This window comes from Saimiri boliviensis, chromosome 13 (assembly GCF_048565385.1).
Source record: "Saimiri boliviensis isolate mSaiBol1 chromosome 13, mSaiBol1.pri, whole genome shotgun sequence".
Taxonomy (NCBI): Eukaryota; Metazoa; Chordata; class Mammalia; order Primates; family Cebidae; genus Saimiri; species Saimiri boliviensis.
The window spans coordinates 28,615,340-28,637,189 of record NC_133461.1 but is presented as its reverse complement, the minus strand read 5'-3'; the positions used below and the strand labels follow the sequence as shown (position 1 = coordinate 28,637,189).

The window sequence follows — 21,850 nt, the reverse complement described above, 5'->3', positions numbered from 1 at the left end:
GGTGAAGGCAGGAGCTGATGGTTCTGATGCCCAAGATGGGAAGATCTATGCAAGCCCAGCCCGTGCCGGCACTGTAGGCTCGCTCCTCCACAGGTGTCTGCATGTTCCTCAGATGTGTGTAAGGGCTCAGGCCAGGAAAGGCAGTGGGAAATAGAAGAGAGAAAGACTGCCACCTAGGGATGAGGGCCTCTGTTCCTTCCGGGAGTCAAACACAATCTCCTGGAGGTGGCCAGGTGCACGTCCAGAAGGGAGCTTGGAGATGATCTGAACCAACTTTTACAAATATACACACAGATGCGGGAACTAAGGCCAGTGAGGCTTTCTGCACATCCTTGGGAATGTCAGGGTGGGGATGGGAGTCTGAGAACTCCCCTGTCTACCCCAGGGCTCTTCCTGCAGCAGCATCCAGCCTGTCCCAGTTTTGAAAATGTTACTCCAACACCCTCAACACTGCATCTCTCCCTCTTAGATTCCCACCCACTGCGACTCCCCACTGATGGACAGACATTGAATAAGTGAGCAACATGCTATTTTCCCTGTGGCTTGTAGAGATGCGGGTGCGGGCAGGTGGAAGGCACAAAACCAATGACTCAAGTCTGTAGGGGGCTCTCCAGGGGCACTTGGGACTTCCCTGACTGGAACAGTTATCTTGGCAGTGGAGCACGGAATCTCTGTGCCCTGATGTTCAGGGTTGGGGCAAAGCTCAGGAGGTTCTATTTCATGGTGTAAGAAATAAGCCTACCAGAGTGGGTGTAACAGGTTCAGACTTTCAGTGTTCAAAGGTGAGGCGCATCCGCTAAAGCACAATGCTGCATCATTGGCAGGGGTGCTCAGAGGCTGCCCCGCCCCTACAGGCAACATCAAGAGCAGCCCCAGCCTCTGTCACGGCTTTCTTGCCAAGGATGCAGGCCACAAAGCCAGCCCTGAGCCTAACTCGAGACCATAAAAACAATGCTCGCAGGCAGATACCATGTGCCCCTCCCAGGGGATGCCAGTGTCCAGTTAACAGCAGAAGCACAGTCATGCTTGTGTGGGTTTTCTAAAGCATGCCACTTTCTGTCTAGACACAAAATGAATGGTCAGTCTGTGGACACAAGCCCAAGTCCATGGCAGTTTTACCACTTGAAGCGGCAGTGGTCTCTGAGGAGTGGCTCCATGTGCCCACCCACTCTGCTTGCCAGTGCCTGCCCCTCTGGCCCAAGCATACCTTCCTCAGCTCATCCTTTTCCCTGCTGTGGGCATCCTCCAGGATCTTGCGCTCTGAGTGGGCCCTCTGCAGCTCTGTGCGCAGGCTCTCCACCTCCTCCTGCAGCCTCGGGCTGCTGTCCTCACCTGGGCTCTGCTGGTAGTGCTCCAGCTCCTTCTTCAGCCGTTCCACCTCCATGGAATATGTGGAGGTGGTCACGGACAGCTGCTCCGACAATGTCTTGAACTCTTTGTTCTGTGGAGAACATCAGCAAACAAGGAGAAGGGAGAAGAAGGGGTTGGGGGGGAAAGGGTTATTTTACCAGGAAAAAAAGCAGGAAGGCAATGAAAAAAGGAACTTCCAAGGTGGGATTAAGTTTCACAATTACTGCACGCTCAAGTGCTTGCCTGGCATCTCCCTAACAAAACACTACTGTGAACCTACAGAAATAGAGGAAAACACAGAACAGCAACACTGACATTCAAAGAGTTCAAGGAGCTTTCGTGAGCCCGTGCAGACCTGGAAGCTGCCTGCTAGTCCGTGGCTCTATGTCTGGCTGGGCGAAGCCTACACCTTATTTTTAAGTTGCAGGAACAATGAAGCTGGCTCCCTGGATCGCAGCCTTCACTTTTTAGGTTTCCCTTTCATACAGATTCCTCCTGCCTGTGGACTTGCCAGCACAAAGAACTGCAACCTAATCACTGGCTCTGAGACAAAGGATCCCTTCAGCATCCCTTATTCCAAGGAGGCTCTCCATGGGGCCTTGGAATCTCCCTCACCACCTGTCAGCCATAGCTTCAGGGAAGTGACGCCCTGACCTACCCTGCCCACACCATGCTCCTGCAGATGGGGTACCTAATTCTAGCCCATTCAGGCAACAAACAGGTGTGAAGAATCCTCCATGCCCAGAGCCCTAAGAAGCTAGTGCTGATATCAAGTGCTACTGTAAATTATGGGCAGGAATCAGCACCACAAGAGTTGGGAGCATCAGCTGAGAGTGGTCAGTGGGGAAAGTGGAGAGGAAGAAATAGGGTTCTCCAAATCCCCAAGCAGGCAATAGTGATCATCGATTATTTTTCATTGCTCTGCTCCGCAGGACAACCAGGTAGAATAGAGTTAGCGGCCAAAACACTGGTAAGCTGAAGCATCAGGAATCAATGATGAATTCACATAAGAAATTAAACTTCACAGAAAGCAGTGAGGAGCAGCAAGAGAAAATCTCTGGGACTCAGTAAAATGCCACATATGCTGTGGGGCCTTGTGGCTGTGACCAGCACATCAATACACAAGCCAGCAGTCCATTTTCTGCACCAACAAACAGAGTGAGACACACTACCCACCCCCCCAGCACTCTGTGGGAACCTCCCAGTTACAACCTGACACATCTTCAAGCCTGGTCTGCCTGTCAGCTTTGCTCTAAGGCATCGCAAAGAAGAAATCCAATCAAGCAGATTCTATATAAAAACCCAGCTGGCTGTGGTGGCTCATGCCTATAATCCCAGCACTTTGGTGGGCTGAGGCAGATGGATCACCTGAGGTCAGGAGTTTGAGACCAGTCTAGCCAACATGGTGAAACCTCATCTCTGCTAAAAGTACAAAAATTAGCTAGGTGTGGTGATGGGCACCTGTAGTTCCAGCTACTTGGGAGGCTGAGTCAGGAGAATCATTTGAACCCAGGAGACCAAGGTTGCAGTGAGCCAAGATTGCGCCATTGCACTCCAGCCTAAGCAATGAAGAGAAACTCCAACTCAAGACAAACAAACAAACAAACAAACAAACAGCCAAACCCAATGTGTGTCTGTATTATCCACTCTGGTCTGGGTCTCCACTGGAGGGTGAGGATCTCTACACAGGGGAGTGGGGCACAGGGCGGGAACACATGCTAGACTAGCCACCCTCTAACTTCTTCTCGGCTCTGGGCTGGACGTGAGGTTCAGCCCAGCTGCTCTCTCTAGATGGCACAGCCTGGGTCAGATGCTAGGAGTAGGAGGATAACTGGGCAGGGGGTCTCTAGGTAGAGCTTGTTGGGGCATGAAGAGAAGCGCACATGGTGGCAGGAGGCACATCTTGCTACTGACAAAGATGGCACCCCAGGGCTCTAATGTGAAGTATGATGTATCCAGGAGGCCCAGCTGCATTGATCTTGACACTGTCTGAGACCTGGCTCAGGGATGTCAGGGAGTTGAATGGCTGGAGCTGGACAGACCTGTGCTCAGATCCCAGCTCTATCCTTGATCAGCTGTGTTTATCTGACCTAGTCATCCAACCTTTCTGTGCTGTGCCCTCATGTATAAAGCAGGTATGTAACAGTAATTCTACCTCAGAGGGTGGGATTAGGGAGATAAAGTACTTTGCTAGGGGCTCGGTAAACATCAGCTATCTTAATTATTCAGATTCTCTATGGAGAACCCTGGAGAGATGCCTGAGTCTCTGGCTGTCTGGGGTGTGGGTGGGGAGCTCCTTATGTCTTGTCATGGGCATCCAGATATGGTCACTAGGGGCCCATGGAGATGTGTTTTGTGTTCTGGACATTTGACTTCAGAAGGGCAGACCCCAGAAAGCTCATCCTTGTGCCTATAGGTGTCATGGTTGTGCAGCCAAACCTGGCAGAGGGCAGGGCATGAGGAGCCCACCCCTTGGAGACCCCAGAAACCCTCCCTGCCACATTACTGGCCTGAAGACCTTTCAGTGGAACAAGATATGGAGATGGAAGGCAGTCCTGACCTTGTGTAGGTCTAGGCTAATGCATGTGTCTGTGACTTTGTTTTTAATAAAAAAAAAAAAACTAAAAAAAAAATTTATTTTTAATTTTTCTGGGTATATAATAGGTGTGCATATTTATGGGGTACATAAGCTGTTTTGATAGATAGGCAATGTAAAATAAGCACTTCATGAAGAATAGGGTATCCCTAAAATAAATTTCAAAAATGGAAAAAGGCTTCCAGAATATCAAGAAAGAAAATATTTTTGTACAGTTGTACATTTGTGTTTTAAGCTAAGCATTACAGAAGAGCCAAAAGTTAAAAATATTACATTTATAAAGTAAAAACATTACAGTAATCCAAGGTTAATTACTGAAGAAAAACAATTTTCTGGTAAGCTTAGTGCAGCCTAAGTGTATGGTTTATAAAGGCTACAGGAGTGGACAGTAATCCCTGGGCCTTCACATTCACTCAGCCCACACAACTTCCAGGCCTGCAAGCTCCATTCATGGTAAGTGCTCTATACAGGTGTCCCATCTTTTATACCATATTTTTATTATCCGTTCTCTATGTTTAGATATGTTTAGATACACAAATACTTACCATTGTGTTACACTTGCATACAGTATTCAGTACAGTAACATGCTGTGCCAGTTTGTAGCTTAGGAACCACAAGCTATACCACATAGCCTAGGTGTGTAGTAGGCTACACCATCTAGGTTTGTGTAAGTGCCTTTTATGATATTCACACAACTACAGACTTGCTTAACAATGCATTTCTCAGAAGATATCTCTGTTGTTAATGCATGACTGTATAGAATATGTGTGTGTGTGTGTGTGTGTGTGTGTGTGTGTGTATGTAGATATGCATGATTGTATATAACAAATGTAACTTGTTTACTAAGTGACTGCTAAGTATATGGAATCAGATTGATTTACAAGGCTACTGACTCCACATATTTGTGCCATATTTCTTGTATAAAATATGTTTAAGAATAACCTTATACTCTTAAGTGTCTAAGGAACTTTACTCTCATTATAAATAAATTGTAAGTTAAACTGGCCAACTCTATATGCGTGCTTGACTAAAGCCAGACTGGCAGAGCTGAGTTCATGGGCTACATCGTTTCGCTGAATGATGTCATGCCACAGCCTATCCCAGGGACACTGTAAGAAATGGTCTCAAGAACCAGCACTGTATATATCACTGCAGGATATGGTGAAGGATGTGGCTTGTCACGTCACAGATTATGAAAGGCCAAAGGACAAACATGTCAGCACCACGGACAGCTCCAAATCTTCTTGAGCTGCATGTTTCTTTTCTCTTAAGGACTCTCAAGCCACTGTTTCTTTCCTGTTACTGTTTGCCTGGAAAGTTGGTGCCAAATTTGCATCTTTTCTTTCCAGTTGGGTGTACAAGGCCTTAGGATGTGAATTTTGGGTGCTAACCTTACCCTCGTTTTGTCTTTGTTTCCTCCCTTACTGATTTCTTGGCAGTGAGAATACTTTTTTAGAAAAATCTCCTCAGGAGATTCTAGAGTACAGTCTGGGGATAGGAACACTACTGTAGCCAGATCACGGTATCAGTGAATTTTTGAGCTAGATGTTACCTTCGAGATCTAGGTGAATCACCTTGGAAGAACTCAAGTCCCAATCATTTCCAAGCTATCAGCTCTGGTTGTGAATATAACTGAGACAGAACCCAGGCCTCTGTCCAGTGGGGCCTCTGTCCACCCCCTGTACTGTTCTGACAAATACCTTGGGACACTTTCACCTGTGGTGACCCTGGTGTTCGCAGATTCTCCCCTTTTGGCTTAAAAACCTTATGTGCCGAGAGAGAACCACTGCCTGAATTGTCTCCAGGAATTATAGGGAAAAACAAACGCACAACAACAAAAAACATTATTCACTTGCAAACAGCTGACCCCATCTGCTAGGAGACTGCAGTGAAATAAGCCCCTATATAGAGCTCTATGGAGATTACGTCAATGGTTCCTCCTACAACAGAGTGTCAAGCATGTTATTTGACACTGGGTCCCACTCCTGACTATTAAATGCCAGCTAGTCCCAAGGACAATACTATCTGTATGAGCATGAACCCAAACTAAGGCTAAGCATCTCCCTTGGACTGAGGAGTTCTCCTGGCATGTTCCAAGAGACTCTCAAAAGCTAGAGATCTTATAGTTTTGTCAGAGGTGGCAGAACACACCCTGAAACCAGCCTGCCCAGTTTCAATCCCAGCCATGCTACTTACTAGCTGTATGACCTCAGGCAGGCTACTTAACCTGTGTGCCTCAGTTTTTTCATCCTTAAAATGGGAATATTAATATTTATCTCCTAGGGTTCTGGTGGGGATTAAATGAGTTAACACATGAGGAGAGCACCAGGTGTCTATTCAGGCAGCGTGGGCAAGGGTGCAAGAAAGCAAGAGCTTCTCCACCCCTCCCGCCTTTTCTGATCACTCTCTACACACAGGGCATCCTGCCCAGGGTAGCTAACACCTGCCACCACTCACAGATGTTTGCCAAGCAGGAAGCTTAAGGCAAAAAGCCTTTTTTTTTAAAAAATAGGCCATTTAAATCTGCTTTTCTTTGATTTTTCAAGCACGTGGATTGCAAAATACTAGATTTATTTTTATCCTCTCAAGTTAACTTTAGAGATCAGCAATGCCAATGCAGATCCCTATGGCTGGAAACCAAGACTGGGGGTGCTGGCATGTACACAGGGCTCCTGGCAGGATGCGATGGTCAACGCCCCCTCATCCCTGAGGCTGCACTCTGGCTGGAAAGTTAACTCACAACATTTGACTAAGCAAGTCTTGTCTTGTTGTCAACAGCCACAATAACCACCACCGCCTTGGCATGCTTTGTGCTCGTGTTCTCAAACAGCCAGTGCCAGACACCAGACCTTTCCCTTTGTACTCCTGTCCCACTGCGTGGATGAGCCCTCCTTCCTGACCTGGTATATATCACAGCAGGCTGACCAGGGGCAAATACCAAGGTCCTCACCCTGTTACTGGGCTCTCTGCCTTGCTTCCCCAGTAAGGAGCCAAGTCAAACAAGGCCCCCTGTAGAACTCACACAGAGAAACACCCAGTGACAATCTCTTCTCAGAAAGTCTTGTCTTTTGCAAGAGCAGGGAAACAGAGATATTCTATTGCTAGCTGTGCACTGCTTTTGGGATCCTGTTCAGGGTGGCTGACTTAGGTATAAAATGCCTTTTTTTCCTGCCCCACTGGGTCATGAGAAGCTTCAAAAATGTCCACTATAGAATAAATACATTAAAACCAAATGACTTCCAAGGCCATACCTGGTGGTTTCAACTCTAAAATTCTCTTTTTCTCCACGCCATGCACACTCTTCATGTCCTCTCCCTCCCTAGAAGGCACCCTCAGGGGCATCTCAGAAGCCTGGTTCTGCAGTCACCTCTACACCTTGCATGCACAAAGACACAGTGACCTCCATTCAACTCTGGGAGTCAATCGCAGCAGTGGGTGTACATGGGAAAGGACTGAAACTCTTCAGTAATGTTTGGGTTTAAAAAACCAGCACTGCCCTCGTTATGGCCATGGGATCAGAGCTGGGGTGGAATCCTGGTCCCAGCACTTTCTTTCTGTGACCTTGGCAAGGTACTTGATGTCCCTGACTCACCATTTGCTCATATACAAAACAACCTCATAAGATTGTGCGAAGATCAAATAAGAATGAACACAAAACACATATCGCAGAGGTTGGCACATGGTAGATGCTTCGAAAATCCTCAGGAGGATCAATGCTGTTTGCCCTGTTGGCATAAAATTTCCTCCCTTATGATACAGCATGCAATGTATGTCACAGCCATCCTCTGTCCAGCAAGCCCAATGAACCACCTGAAAGAGCCAAGCATCCAATAAAGGTCTTCTGAAGGAAAGGAGGACTGGCCACGTAGACCACCAAAAAGTGGGGGCCTGGGTTTGTGCACATACATGTGTGAGCCTGTCTTTTCCACCAGACAGAAAGAGCCGAGGGTCCTATGCTCATCCCGAATCTCTTGTATCACCTTGTGCAGTACCCAGCCCCCTACAGGGATTTAATCAATGGCTTATTAGTCCTGTGACTGGCTGACGTAAGAAGGTGGCCAGGGTAGAAAGAGGGAAAAGCTTAAAAATCAGAGCGCTAACCATTTCCCAGGTTTCTCCTACTGCATCCCAGGCCCTGCATATGCATTAGACCATTCATCTTCTTCCAGCCCTGTCAGCCCCATTTTACGGATAAGAAAAGTGGCTCAGAGTAGTTATGTAGTCGCTCAACTTTTAAGCAGAACTGAATTCTTATTTCCAAAGCAAATGCTCTTTCCAAAAGAAGCGGACAGGCAGAAAGAGGAATAAGGGAAAGGTGATGCAGAGCGTGGGCTCTGGAGCCAGACAGCTGGGGTTCAAGCCTTGGCCCTGCCACTGCCACCCGTGTGACTTTAGGATGCGTGTGCCCTTCCAGTGTCCTCAACTGTACAAAAAGGGGAGTGGTAACACTTGCCTTAGGAGGGCTGCTATATTAGACAAGCTACTCCAGACAAAGCACCAGCCCCATGCCTCGCACAGCAAGTCCCCTGCGCACACCAGCTGCTGCTGCCATCACCCCATGCCACCCCTGCAAGTGCAAAACACCAGTACCCTAGGCCTGAAAATTTCCTATTGTTACTGCCATAAGTTGCCACCAAGCTATGACTCAAAATAGCATAAATCATTATCTTACAGCTCTGGAGGTTAGGAGTCTGAAGGGGTCATCAGGGCTGCATTCTTTCTGGACACTCCAGGGGGGAGTCCACATCTTTGTCTTCTCTGGCATCTCAAAGCTGCCTGCATCCCTTGGCTCAGAGCCTGCAACCCTCCCACTTGTGATTCTGTTGTCACTTCTCCTCTGAACCCAACCCTCCAGCCTCTTTCTTAGGAGGACCCCTGTGATTATATCAAGCCCACCTGGCTCATCCAAGATACTTTTCCCATCCTACATTTCTTAATTTAATTGCATCTGCAATGTCCTTCTTGCCATACAAGGTAACACACTCACAGATCCCAGGGCTGAGGATATCTTTAGGGGCCATTGATCTGCCTGCCACAGTTAGTATCTGCTTTTGCCTGAGGACATCTGTGCTCCTTCAGGTCTTTGGCATGTGCCGTTCCCCCAAGGAAGCTGTGGGCTCTCTCAAACATGCCCCAACACCCGGGTGGGGAGCTGCAGACACCGACCTGCTCGTCGATCTTCCGCTGCAGCTGGACCACCTTGTTCTCCATGCCCACGTTGAGGCGTTTCAGATGCTCTGCTGAGCGGGCCTCGATCCTGAGGGCCTTCAGCTCCTGCCTGGCCTTGAGCATCCGGAAGGCACACTGGATGACAATGGCTGCATCCCGCAGCCGCTGGAAATGCCTGTGTGCTATCCAGCCCCGCACATGCTTCTGGATGATGGTGGCCTTGTGCTCCATGAGGACCTGGCAGGAGACAAGGATACACACCTTGTGGGTTTGCACTGCAGGACAGGAGTTAAGGAAGCATGTATCACAGCCTGTGGAGGGGAGACCCCAGGGCGGCCTCGGCTCCAGGAACTACACAGAGAATGTGCCCCCAAAGATTTCGGGCTTTGGTGGTGGTTTTATAACACATTTTAGTGAGGATCTGCAGCCACATATCCACAGGGAATCAGCTGTCAAACTCTTTTCAGCTTTTAATTTTTCTTTTATGGGTTAGGAAACCAGTCTGAAAACCACAAGGTTGTAGGGACATAATGATCATCCACTTGCTCTCCCCACATTATCAGGTGGTGGTCCCCTCCTGGTAGCACTGAGCTCAAAGTGAGATCCTTCAGTGAGTGTCCACGGCAGGCTAAATGGTTTATAATTACAAACTTGGTGTGTAACTCACTGGTTTTTTTTTTTTTTAACCAAGTTAAAAAACCACTCAGGAAATGAAAGCATCAGTGTGCTCACCCTAGTATCTAGCAAAAGAAATGCTTGTGGAATGATGAGTAAACAAGAAAACAGGCTGAGCGTTGAACGGTGCCACAGCCGTGAGTGACAGAGCGGGGAGCCACATCGGTGCTCACTCTTCGCATGTGCTGCCCCTGCTGGGTGCCTCCGAAACATCACCTGCCCCATTCCATGGCAGCAGCACACTGATGCCACCCATCACCCAAGAATATTCGCAGCACCTTCTCCCACTGGCCAGGGTCTCTCCACATGTTATTACACCAGGGAGTGCTCCACCCTGACCCCATTGTTATTATTCTCAATTTAGTGCTTTAGTTTTATTATTTAGAAAATCACATCTTCTGTGATCACAGAAGAGACAGATGTTCATTTAATGATAAAGAAACCCATTTTAGGTATTTCCTTCCAATTTGTCTTTCAAGTCAGCTCTGTGCTTCAGATGTGTTGGTGTTACCTGGTTGAACAGATGTGTCCTGATTTGGGGCTCCCTAACCAAGAGTTTTGGCTTCACTGGGACAACACAAAGAGCAAGAGCCTGGCAGGGAAGACGTTGGGGTCTCCCTCCTGACCTCACCATGTTGGGCTTCAAGCTTCTGATCTGTTAAATGGAGGGATTAGACCTGCTGATGCCCAATACCACTGCCTGCTCTCAAGTCTGAATGAGCCCTAGATGGGTCACATGGTCCTGCTGTTGGCTGGCCTGGGCCCTTGGGCAGGTGACTTGGCTTCTCTGAGCAACTCAGGTATCAGAAGAGGTATAAAAATTGCCATGGTTGCATGCTGGGCCCCTTCAAAACTCATATTGAAATCTGATCCCCTATGTTGGAGGTGGAGTCTAACGGGAGGTATTTGGGTCACAGGGGCAGATCCCTCACGAACAAATAAATACTCTTCTTCAAGGGTGAGTCCTCACTGTTGGTTCCCATTAGAGATACTTGTTTTTTGTTTTTGGTTTTGAGATGAAGTCTCACACCATCTCCTGGGCTGAAGTGCAATGGCACGATCCTGGCTCACTGCAACCTCCACCTCCCAGGTTCAAACGGTTGTCCTGCCTCAGACTCCTAAGTAGCTGAATTACAGGGGCCCACCACCACACACAGCTAATTATTGTATTTTTAGTAGAGATGGAGTTTCACTATGTTGGCCAGGCTGGTCTCGAACTCCTAACCTCATGATCCACTCACTTCAGCCTCCCAAAGTGCTGAGATTATAGGTGTGACCCACTATGCCTGGCCTAGAGCTGCTTGTTAGAAGAGCCACTTTTGTGCTTCCTCTCTTACCATGAGATCTCTGCACATACCGGTTTCAGCCTCCTGCTGTGAGTGGAAGCAGGCTGAGGCCCCCACCAGAAGCAGATGTTCAACTGTGAACTTTCCAGCCACCAGAATTGTGAGCCAAATAAGCCCTCTTTTCTTCATAAATCACCCAGCCTCTGATATTGTTACAGCAACACTTCATGGACTAAGACAACAGTAGGTACACCCTTCCTACCTTGTGGGACTTCAGAAAGGATTTGGTGAGAGCAGAGATGTGGAAGCATTTAGAGAAAGGTTGGGAGTGCTTGACGAAGGTTTGTGTTGGCAGTAATTTGTCTGTTGCCGCTTTAGTTCTGAATCTGCAGCTGTGAGGCCCTCAGGCTGGCTACTCACCTGGCGGTAGGTTCTCCGCACAAACATGGCCCGAGTGAAGGCCTGGATGATGATGGCAGCCCTGCGGATCTTCTGGTAGGCCTGGTGGGCCCTCTGCATGCGGTAGTATTTCTGGAGCACCACGGCCGCTCTGGTCCTCCGCAGGTGCTCAGCCAGCCTGGGGAGCAAGACGAAACTCGCAACATCAGGGAGAGAGTACTGACCGCGCTGATGCAGAGGACCCTGAGACATCTGCAAATGCAAACCCTCCTTCTGTGGCCCTACCTGGACACTCCAGGCCAAGCCAACTTTCTTCACCCTTAACAAAGGCAGTGAATGCCTTAGGCATGTGGGTGGTGCTGAGGCTAGAAAGGCAGGATTCATTTTTTCCTTATGATCCCAAAAGGCTTCCCACAAGCTTCAGACTCAGTCAGAGTCTGGCCTCCTCTGTGATCCTTGTCCAAGCACTCTTCTACCTCACTGCGCCTGGGCTGTGCTCAACTGCTTCACCGGCAGCACTCTCCATCATGCGTCCACACTGCTGCCTGTCCTCTGAACCTCCCCAGGCTTGGAGATTCCAGAGGCTGTGTCTCCATCATCCTGGACCCACTGCCTCTGACAGAGCAGGCACCAGGTAAGTGTTTGCTGAGTGACTAAAACCTTCTCAGGCCCACTCCAATCCACCCCTGTTTTCTTTTCTTTTTTTTTTTTTTTGGAGACGGAGTTTCACTCTTGTTACCCAGGCTGGAGTGCAATGGCACGATCTCGGCTCACCGCAACCTCCGCCTCCTGGGTTCAAGCAATTCTCCTGCCTCAGCCTCCTGAGTAGCTGGGATTACAGGCACACACCACCATGCCCAGCTAATTTTTTGTATTTTTAGTAGAGACGGGGTTTCACCTTGTTGACCAGGATGGTCTCGATCTCTCGACCTCATGATCCACCCGCCTCGGCCTCCCAAAGTGCTGGGATTACAGGCTTGAGCCACCGCGCCCGGCCCCACCCGTTTTCTTTATCTCCTCAACCCTTTCTGCTCAGGATGCACTGGATGCAGCCATTTCCTCTCCTCTCTTGCCTTTCTGCCTTCCTACCTCACCCCCTAAAGAAGGAAGCCAGTCTGACACTTTCCCCCCTTCTCAAGGTTCTTGTTTGCTGCCCGGCCTGTAGCAAGTGCTCAGTTAGAGCCTCAGTGTGAAATGCCAGAAGGGACCTTGGAAATCATTCAGCAAAGCCTCAAAGGAGGAGGTGACCCACTCAGCCCATGGATCACCTGTTTGCTGAAATGCATCTGATTCCCTAGTCTAGCTCTCTGTTTGGCCTCCAGACACAAGACTTTGTGGCAATTATTGTCACTTCTCCACAGAATTTCCTTTCTGGAGATGGCACTGGATTTGAATCAGGCCTGGGCCCAAAGCCTGACCACTGAGGTAGAGTCAGATGGCAGGCTATGTCTTCAGTCTGTCTTGGCTGACACACTTCCGCTGCTTTAGTGCCTCATCAGCCCAGTGACTTCAGTGAGGAAGGAAGCCTGCAGTGGTTTCTTCTGCTCTGGGTGGAGCTGGGGGCGGGCAGGGGAGGCTGATTGGCATCCTGGCTCCACCCCTAGGTAGCCACTGGTGCTTAGACAAGTCACAGTCTCTCCATCCTGGCTCTGTGCAGTAACTCACAAAAGGGGCCTCCCAGGACCTTTGCAGCCCGAATTGCCTAACTCGGAGGCATTCTGAAATCTGTGGGATAATGAGGCCAAGTGCAGGTTAACTGTGCCAGGCTGTATGGGTCTCTTTTCCTAAAAGTAATGAGTTTTGACTTTGGGGTTTAGGGAAAGGGGAAATGGGTGGCAAAACCAGCTGGTTCTAGTGATGGTAGGATGCAGGGAGACTGGGGAAAACCAGGAGATGGGGGAACTAGCGCCACCCCGAGGTGAGAAGGGCATTGGCTAGAGGGGTGACCCAGCTGCCAGAAAAAAGCCAAGACGTAGACATGGCCCCACCAGGAACCACTCTCGGCACAGAGGAAGAGAGACACCAAGTAGTTGGGAGAGGCAGACGCCCATCCTCCCTGCCATGCTCTGCTGCCCTGATCTGCCCTGGCTTGGCTCACCTGCGGGCCAGGTATCCTCGGCAGTACCTCTGCAGGGTTAAGGTAGCCCCCTTCAGCCTGCGGTATTTCACCTTCTGCAGCCACCCCCGGACAGTTTTCTGGATCATGATGGTGGCTGTCCGGAACTTGTCAGCCCGCAGCTTCTCCAGGTACGCCACCTGGCCAGCTCGGAAGAAGATCTTGGTGCGGCCAAACTGGAACTTGTCGGGATCCTTTACAAGGCAGGAAGCGGACCTGGTTGGTCACCAGTGAGCAGAGAAATAACATGCCCCATACCACCCTCATTCATCCAGTGCAGAATTCCCTGGCCAGACTTCACACACCCCTTTCTGTAGATAGACACAAAGTTTCAGCATTTGCTTAACAGACCTCAAGGCCCTACTACAGGCCATATTCTAGAACATGGCAGTGAACAAGACACCTGCCTTCAGGGAACTGACATCATGGTGAGGATAGATAGACAAGCAAATAAAGATGCTTTCTGTTTTCAGAGAATGGTGAGGATTATGAAGAAAACAAACTGGGGGCTGGGGGTGGGATGGGGATGTTCAGAAAGGATGCTGGAGGAAGGCGGCTCTGTGGAGGTGACAGCTGAGCAAAGACCTAATGAGCGGAAGGAGGCAGCCATGGAAAAGGAAGGAGGAACATTCCAAAAGGGCAGGGCAGATACATATGTCTGGTGGTGGCAACTGCTGGGTTTATCTGAGGATCAGGAGAGCCAGGATGGCTAGCTGGGGGAACTGAAGGTGAGTGATGGGAGGAGCCAATCACCAAAGGCCTCATCGGCTGCCAAATAAAACTGGGGTGAGAGCCACAGGCGAACTTTGAGCAAGGGAATGACCTGATCTGCTCGACATTTTTAAAAGATTACCCTCAAACGGCCACACAGTTGTATGCATAATTACAGGGTGCAAATAACCCCCAAATAAAACTATGAGATTGTTTTGGACCTGTAATTACTGTCTTAATTACATCATTAGGTTAAAATTATCTGCCCTTCCCTGCGCTCACCCCTGTGGTTGAGGAAAGACAACCCAGCAGGGTGCCTGCGGACAAGCCTGGGACGGAGCACTGGGAGGGAAACCCACGATGACAGAGCTCTTTGTAAATCAACTGCCATCCCATTTTGCTCACTGGCATGAAGACCATAATGAGAAAAGAAGGAATGAGCCAAGTTCAAGGAAAACACACACACAAGAATGCATTTCATGTTGGCAAATGGCCCTGAAAAGTGCTGAGTCATCATTCTTTATAGGATAAGCCCTACTGGGTTACTAGGAGTCGATTTCCACACACAGGGAAGGCTATCCTGCCTGAGCTGAGGCTGAGCTGGTAGCACAACTTCCAGCTTGAGTGTCACCAACTGAGTCCCCGGCATGGGCTAGGCTGCTGGTGCAGCTGGCAGGAGTGGGCTCTGGGCCTGGCTGTCCTCTCTGTGTCTGCTCAGAGCCATGCACCCACTGGGCCTTCCGCTCAGGCCGAGAGGAATGGGGTCTGGATCGGGTCTGGGAGCTTTGAGGCAGTCAAGGCCCTGCTTTGATCTCTGCCCTGCCAGGGGCGGTTCCTGGCTGAGCCAGGAGTGGTCAGGAAGCCAAAGCAGGGTGGCTAAGCCCCGTAATCAGGAGACAAGCCTAGGTCCTCCAGCTTAAGCAGAGCTGGAGGCTGGGGGCTGCCTACTGCATCCAAGCAACGGAGTACATGTGCTTCATTCCCTATTCTGGAAAAAAACAGGAAGGGATGATGTGCTGGGCAAAGCCACTGGTTTTCTCAACAAGGATTTCTCTGAGGGTCTTACTGCTCCACTGAGACACCCATCAGCCTGATCTCCACACTGTCTGCACCGTGTGTGTCTTCAGCACATCTCTCACCCAAATCTGCTTCCTCTAACCCTTAGAACTTACTATTCACTGATCAATCGATCATCTTTTGAGAACCTTTCTCCAAGAGTCAGACTGTAGGAGCTGAAAGCCACCTTAGCAATCCATCTCCAGCTACTCCTTTTACTTCACAGATGATAAAACTGAAGGCTAGAGTGGTAAAGTGACTTGCTCAAGGTCACTTGAGCAAATATCAAAGGATAACCCCAGATCTGGGTGTCCCAGGCCACAAGTCTCCAACTGCAGCTCACCCCTTTTCATGACACTGTCTCCTCTACACAGCGCTCACATAGTTCCTTGTGCTCCGTGGGCTCCCTGTAGATGTTTGTTAAGCTCCTTCATCCATGTGATGAAGGTTCAGGCTTGCATGACAGCCAGTCTCCATGATGTGATTACGTTCATCATCGCATTAGAGTACTGGAGGGCAGAGCCCATATTATGTACTCTCTTATAATCCTCACACTAACCCCTCTAGATCAGAGTACAAATAATTCAGCATGTACCTGTGGAGTTGAAGAATAAACAAATTCAGGTTGAGAATGATGGGGCTATTCCTAAAATCCTTGCAGGGGAGATGCCACCAGAATCTACTCTTCTCGCCTAAACAACCACAACAATTTACTAAGACCTCACTGACAGCCTAAAGCAGCAGCCCCAGCCCCAGGCTGCCCCTCCAGGAAGGTAGTCCTTAAGCACCTAGTGCCTGTCCTGCAGGCCACCTTTGTCCCCACTTCTCTCCTTATCGTTGTTCTAAAACATACTTAGCACTTGCATGGGACAGGGTGAGGAAGTGGCATGTGTCCCTCTAAGTTAACATGCAGCTCTGTCAAGTCTTGGTTTCTTGACACAAAGTCCCAGTCATTCAGCATAAGTATGGGTGTCCGCATGTGGCCCAAGAAAGGGGGAAAAATAAAAAGGAGGAAATAGAAGGTCCCAAGGAAGTCTTTAGCACTGGTCTCTACTCCATCTCCAGGAAGGATAACTGTGCCCAGTGACATTACTCAATCAGACTAGACCAGAAGGCAATGTAGTTTAGACAGTGGGAGTCAGAGTCAGTCCACCTACGCAACCTTGGGCAATTTATGTCAGCTTTCTGTGCCTCAGTTTCCTTATCTGTAAAATGAAGGCGATTCCTGTCTATTCCTCATAGGATGAGCCGTTACTGGCAGGTTTCCAGTCATGAACAGTTCTTGGCTGGTTCCCATGCAGCCAACTGCACAAACTCATATACTCCTGTGACAATCAGGAATTGTGCTAGGAACACAGCCACCACAGGACCCTTGCCGTTTATGCGTTCAGTCTGGTGAAATGACAAGCCCTCATTCACAACATACGGGAATGAATGCGATAAGGGAAGGGAGGAGGTGACTACTGCTGGCCCACAGAAGATGGAGTAGCTAACACCATCCAGGAGGCCAAGGAGGTATTTTAGAGCTCAGTTTGGAAGGAGAATACCACTTCGTCAGGCAGGTGAAAGAGGGAAAAAGCATTCCAGGCAGAGGAAACAGCATGAATTCATATAATTTTTTTTTTCAGGCAAGTCACTTGTTCTTTCATGCATTCCATAAAGATTAAGTGGGTTCCCCCTACTCAGTGCTCATAACTAAGGAGGTGGTGTCAACATAAAGACGCTGTCCTCTACCAGAAAGGACACACCCATCTGGAACATAGGTCAGCATGATAGGCGCTCTAAGAGTGACATGAAGTGCCCCAGGCACCACATGCTGGACCAGGGGAAACAGGAGGGAGGAGCGGCACTAAAGTTGGGCACTGAGAAGCGGCAGGCTCCCTGTCAGTGGAGAGAAGAGGCAGCTGTGCCAGGAAAGGCCCAGTGTCCTGAGCACATTACAGCAGCAGCCCCAGGCCACAGCACGGTCCTGTTAACTGGTTGGGAGTGCGGCATGGGGGCTGGCTCAGCCAGTCTGGTCTGAGTCCCCTCCAGAGTTCCCTGTCTAGGAGTCAGAGGTCCTGGTGGCAAACATGGAGAAATCCAGGAAAGGAACAGAAAAGGGAAATGGTGATCCTAGACAAATGAGAAGGCAGCCACACAGCAGAGGGGGCTACTCGCAGGCCTTGAAATCAGCTGACCTTGAACAGAGATTTTTCTCATCCATAAAAAGATGCTGCAATGTGAACACTGATAGGTGGACCACAGCAAAAACCTCAATCAACCAGAGTCCAACTAAACACAGCCCTTGATTAACCAGCCTGTTACTCCCTTACCCTGTTATTAAAAAAAAAATGGCATGGCAGGAGGGATTAGTATTTAGGCTCTCTTTTTAAAAAGGCAACTTTAAAGCTACACATACATTTATTACGATGTTCTGCAGTGTCTATAGCTAGACTTGAGCAGCTAAGGTGATGCTCAGAAGGTGTCGGTGACACATTCACAAAATAAAACATGACCTTAGATCTTGATCATCTGGTGATGAACTACTCCAGATGAACAGATTTTCCTAACAAAATTGTAACTTGAAAAATTAAAATTTCTGAGGTAATTATTTTGATCACCTTGTTCAAGTGACTTTTGATATAATTTAACCTTTATCGAGCCATTAATGATCAGTCTGCTGTCATCCCTGAAATGTCTGGCACCATGGAAATGTTGAAGGATTTGCCCCTCATCAAAGGCCCCAATAGCTCTGCTTCTATAGTTCTCCAGTCTCAGCTGTCAGGTGTGATTTCAAGTTGTTTTAATTAAAACATAAAATCCATTGCCTTACTTACAACAAGTACCTGGGGGAGGGCCTGAGGCTAGTGATGCAACCAGCTAGATGCAGCAGCCACTTTCTCCTCTGCTGGCTTCAGGGCTGTGCCTGGGCTCCACATCAGAGGCCTTACCCAGATGCACCATATGGGTTGTGCTATGTAGCCCCTGAGAACTGGAGAAGCCAAAGATCCTGGGCCGGCAGCTTGCAGTCAGGAACAGCCTCATCATAAACCCCAGTGAGCTGTACAAAGAGTTCCATTTTCTATGCGTGCTGAGCTGCGAAAAATGTTGGGAAGTGTCCTAGGTAGGTGAGCGGGTTGCTTTATTTTTTCTAGTCACTGATGTAGGAAAACAGATTGATGCCCCAGAAACAGATTCAATAAGAAGGATGAAGACTAAAAGAAAAAAAAAATGCAGATGACAATACCACCCCCTCAATCTTTAGGGCCCCTGGTCAGGCCTCTCCTGGAGCTGGGCTGTGTGGCTCACCTTGATGAGGTTCTCCAGGACAGACCTGCAGATGGCCTTTTTGTCCGTGTTGGTGAGCTCTCGCTTCTTGACCAGCACCCGATACCGGTTGAAAAAGTCATGGTAGGCCCACCTGGAGGGAAAGCAAAGGGGCGTCAGGTGACACGTCCTGCCTCTTGGCCACACAAGAGCCATGAGTGACCTCAGACAGCGCCCCACAGGGTCAATACTCTGGCACAAAATTGTTCTCAGAGCAGGTAAGAACAGTCCCCCCAGAGTTTTGTACTTCCCAGGGCCCTCCAAGAATTTCAGTGTGGAGGTGATTCTTGGAATTGTGGCTGGAAAAAAGGTGAGTTTTGAAAGTACTTCTCAGAGGACTGAACAGGAGGTTTCTGACTGATACGATTTGGCTGTGTCCCCACCCAAATCTCATCGTAAATTGTATCACCCATAATTCTCACATGTTGAGGGAGGTACCCAGTGGGAGATAACTGAATCATGGGGGTGGTGGCAGAGGAAAAGTCTCATGAGATTTGATGGTTTTATGAGGGGTTCCTCTTTTCGCTTGGTTCTCATTCTCTCTTGCCTGCTGCTGTGTAAGACGTTTCTTCATTATTCCTTTGTCTTCCACCATGATTGTGAATCCTCCCCAGCCATGTAGAACTGCGAGTCCATTAAAGCCCTTTTTCTTTGTAACTTACCCAGTTTCGATTATGTCTTTATTAGCAGCATGAGAACAAACTAATACAGTGCTCAAGCATGCAGTGCTCCACTCCTCAGAAGCAGGAGCCTTACCTGGAGCACAGCCTTGATTTCGAATGTTGGTTTTCTTATAGAATACTGATCATTGTAAAAGGCTTTCTAAATGGAGAAATACGTACATTAACAAATAACAAGTAGCCCATATCCTAATCCCTAGAGAGAGAACATGGTACCATTTTTCTCCCCAAAGTAGATTTTGCTTGTGATTTTTTTCTTCTGATTATAGTAATGCAGGCCAACTATAAAGAAAATGTCCGGCAATTCACATAATTAAGAGCATCTACAATCCCCCTACCTATGTAGGTGAGTGCCGTTTTGGTCTGTGTGGGAGCAGAATCTTTAAGAAAGCCTTATGTTTACCCCTTGGCCTCTGAAATGATCTCTACTTAAACAAATGCTGTCTTTCCAAGGAGCAAATTTGCAATTTCCAGGCAGGATCTGTCCCCTTCTCATTAAGGTGGTCTCAATTCATATATATACTAATTCTCCTGAAACTGATTCTTCTCTCAATTCTGGGGAGTTATTCATTCAACAACATCCTCATACCGTCATGTAGCAATTCAGCACAATTCCTACTCTAGGGAGATTCTGAATTTTCACTCCACATCCCTCTGAAGGTCAGTCCAGCCTATCCTCACTTTCTCTGTGTCTTCAGCTGAGGTGTATACGCAGCCCCCACTCTCATCTTCTGAGGCAGCGGGAGGTGCCACCCACACCCTGTCTTCTGGTACATGTACTGTCCGTACACCTCATGTGGAAGTAATTTACATGACTGTCCAACTACTTGATGTGGGCAGACAACAGGGAAATATTGGATAGAAGAAGGTGGTTGCCTGGCAGAGGTCCCACCCTCAAGCCTGGATATCCATGATCCTGAATGGGGATGGGTATTCCTGTTTTCTCACCCAAAAAGTTGCCTTTCAGCCCACGACACCCCCTATCCTATACCCATATAAACTCCAAACCCCAGGCTCCAGAGGCAGATGAGAAGACAGAGAGAAGCAGACGAATGGCAGAACAGCCCAGCAGAGAAAGAAGAGAGAGAGTGTCTGAACACGGAGAGGAGTTTTCCTGGGGGTGGTGGGAAAGGAGTTCAGCCACTGGACAGCCAAACTCCAGGGGAAGATCATCTTCCACTCTATCCCCCGCTTCCAGCTCCCATCCATCCTGCCACGAGCCACCTCCACCACTCAATAACTGCCACCCGCTCCCCGAAATTCATCCTTTAAGTCCATGTGTGACCCGATTCTTCCAGGACACTGGATAAGAGCCCGGGTACCAAGGGGGCACTGAGCTGGTTAACCCTTAAGCCATCCATGGACAGCCTAAAACAGCACTGTGACAGTGGGGCTTCAGGAGTCGCAGGCACCCACCCCTAGATGGTGCTGTGGGGCTAGAGCCCAAAAGGCTTGCCCCCAGTTCCTGCACCAGCCCTTCTTCATGCTCCCTATTCCTATTCCATAAGGAGTTTGAGCTTGTAGTGGCAAAGAGTTACACTTCTGTAGCATGCCCTGCGATGGGGGTCAGGGAACTCCCCCGTCTCATACTCAGGTAAACTCACGTAATATTAAAATAGTAAATGGATTGTATCCCTTCTCCTGGAGCATATCCCCTTTTTAAGAGGGCCCTTTAAAAATGTTATCCAAAGAAACAAGGTAATAAAAGTTTGGCCAGGTGTGGTGGCTCATGCCTATAATCCCAGCACTTGGAGAGACTGAGGCCGGTAGATCACTTGAGGTCAGAAGTTCAAGTCCAGCCTGGCCAACATGGTGAAACCCTGCCTCTACTAAAAGTACAAAAATTAGGTGATGTACTCCTGTAATCCCAGCTACTCAGAGGCTGAGGCAGGAGAATCGCTTGAACCCAGGAGGCAGAGGATGCAGTTAGCCGAGATAACACCACTGCACTCCAGCCTGGGTGACGGAGACTTCGTCTCAAAAAAAAAAAAAAAAAAGTAAAGGAAAGGACTCAAGTCCTGTGGAGCATCATGTACAGCTTTGGATGCAGTGGGCAGTAGGGGCACACTGTGCTCTGGAAGCAGGTTCTCCTGGAGCTACCCTCCTTGAGCTCCAGATCTTCTAGCATCGTGGCCCGCAGGTCCCTGGGAGGCCTTGTTCCTCCCAGCAGCATGGGATGAGAAGACAAACGGAGGCTGAGCTCCTTGCCTTTGCCCCTCCTCGTCGCTACTTTGCAAACACTCTTCCTGGTCTGGGGGAAGATGTCTAACACAGCCACAGGTCTCAGAGAAGGGGTGAGTAGAAAAGCAAATAACAAAATGACATCTTTCCTTTTCCTTTTCTCTATGTAAAATGCCAGGTCAGTGGTTGCGCCTTACCATTAAAAAAGAAAAGTTTGAGCTATAACTCATATACTGTAAAAATATACTCCTTTAGAGTACACAATTTAATAATTGTTACTATATTCACAAAGTTGTGCAACCATCACACCCTGTTCTGCCCT

General features: G+C 48.7%; 1 protein-coding gene across 3 annotated transcripts in view; it reads right to left on the bottom strand.

The window, feature by feature from the left end:
- MYO5B (myosin VB) overlaps positions 1-21,850 on the bottom strand; it is a 386,934-nt gene that overhangs the window by 66,653 nt on the left and 298,431 nt on the right. For all 3 annotated transcript variants that reach the window (XM_003926074.4, XM_010336832.3, XM_074383485.1), the window contains exons 18-22: positions 18,650-18,761; positions 13,574-13,785; positions 11,497-11,653; positions 9,113-9,352; positions 1,208-1,441 (exon numbers count right to left, since the gene is read on the bottom strand). In XM_003926074.4, the coding sequence (XP_003926123.3) occupies positions 1,208-1,441; positions 9,113-9,352; positions 11,497-11,653; positions 13,574-13,785; positions 18,650-18,761 (955 nt within the window). The remainder of the gene's footprint in view (positions 1-1,207; positions 1,442-9,112; positions 9,353-11,496; positions 11,654-13,573; positions 13,786-18,649; positions 18,762-21,850) is intronic.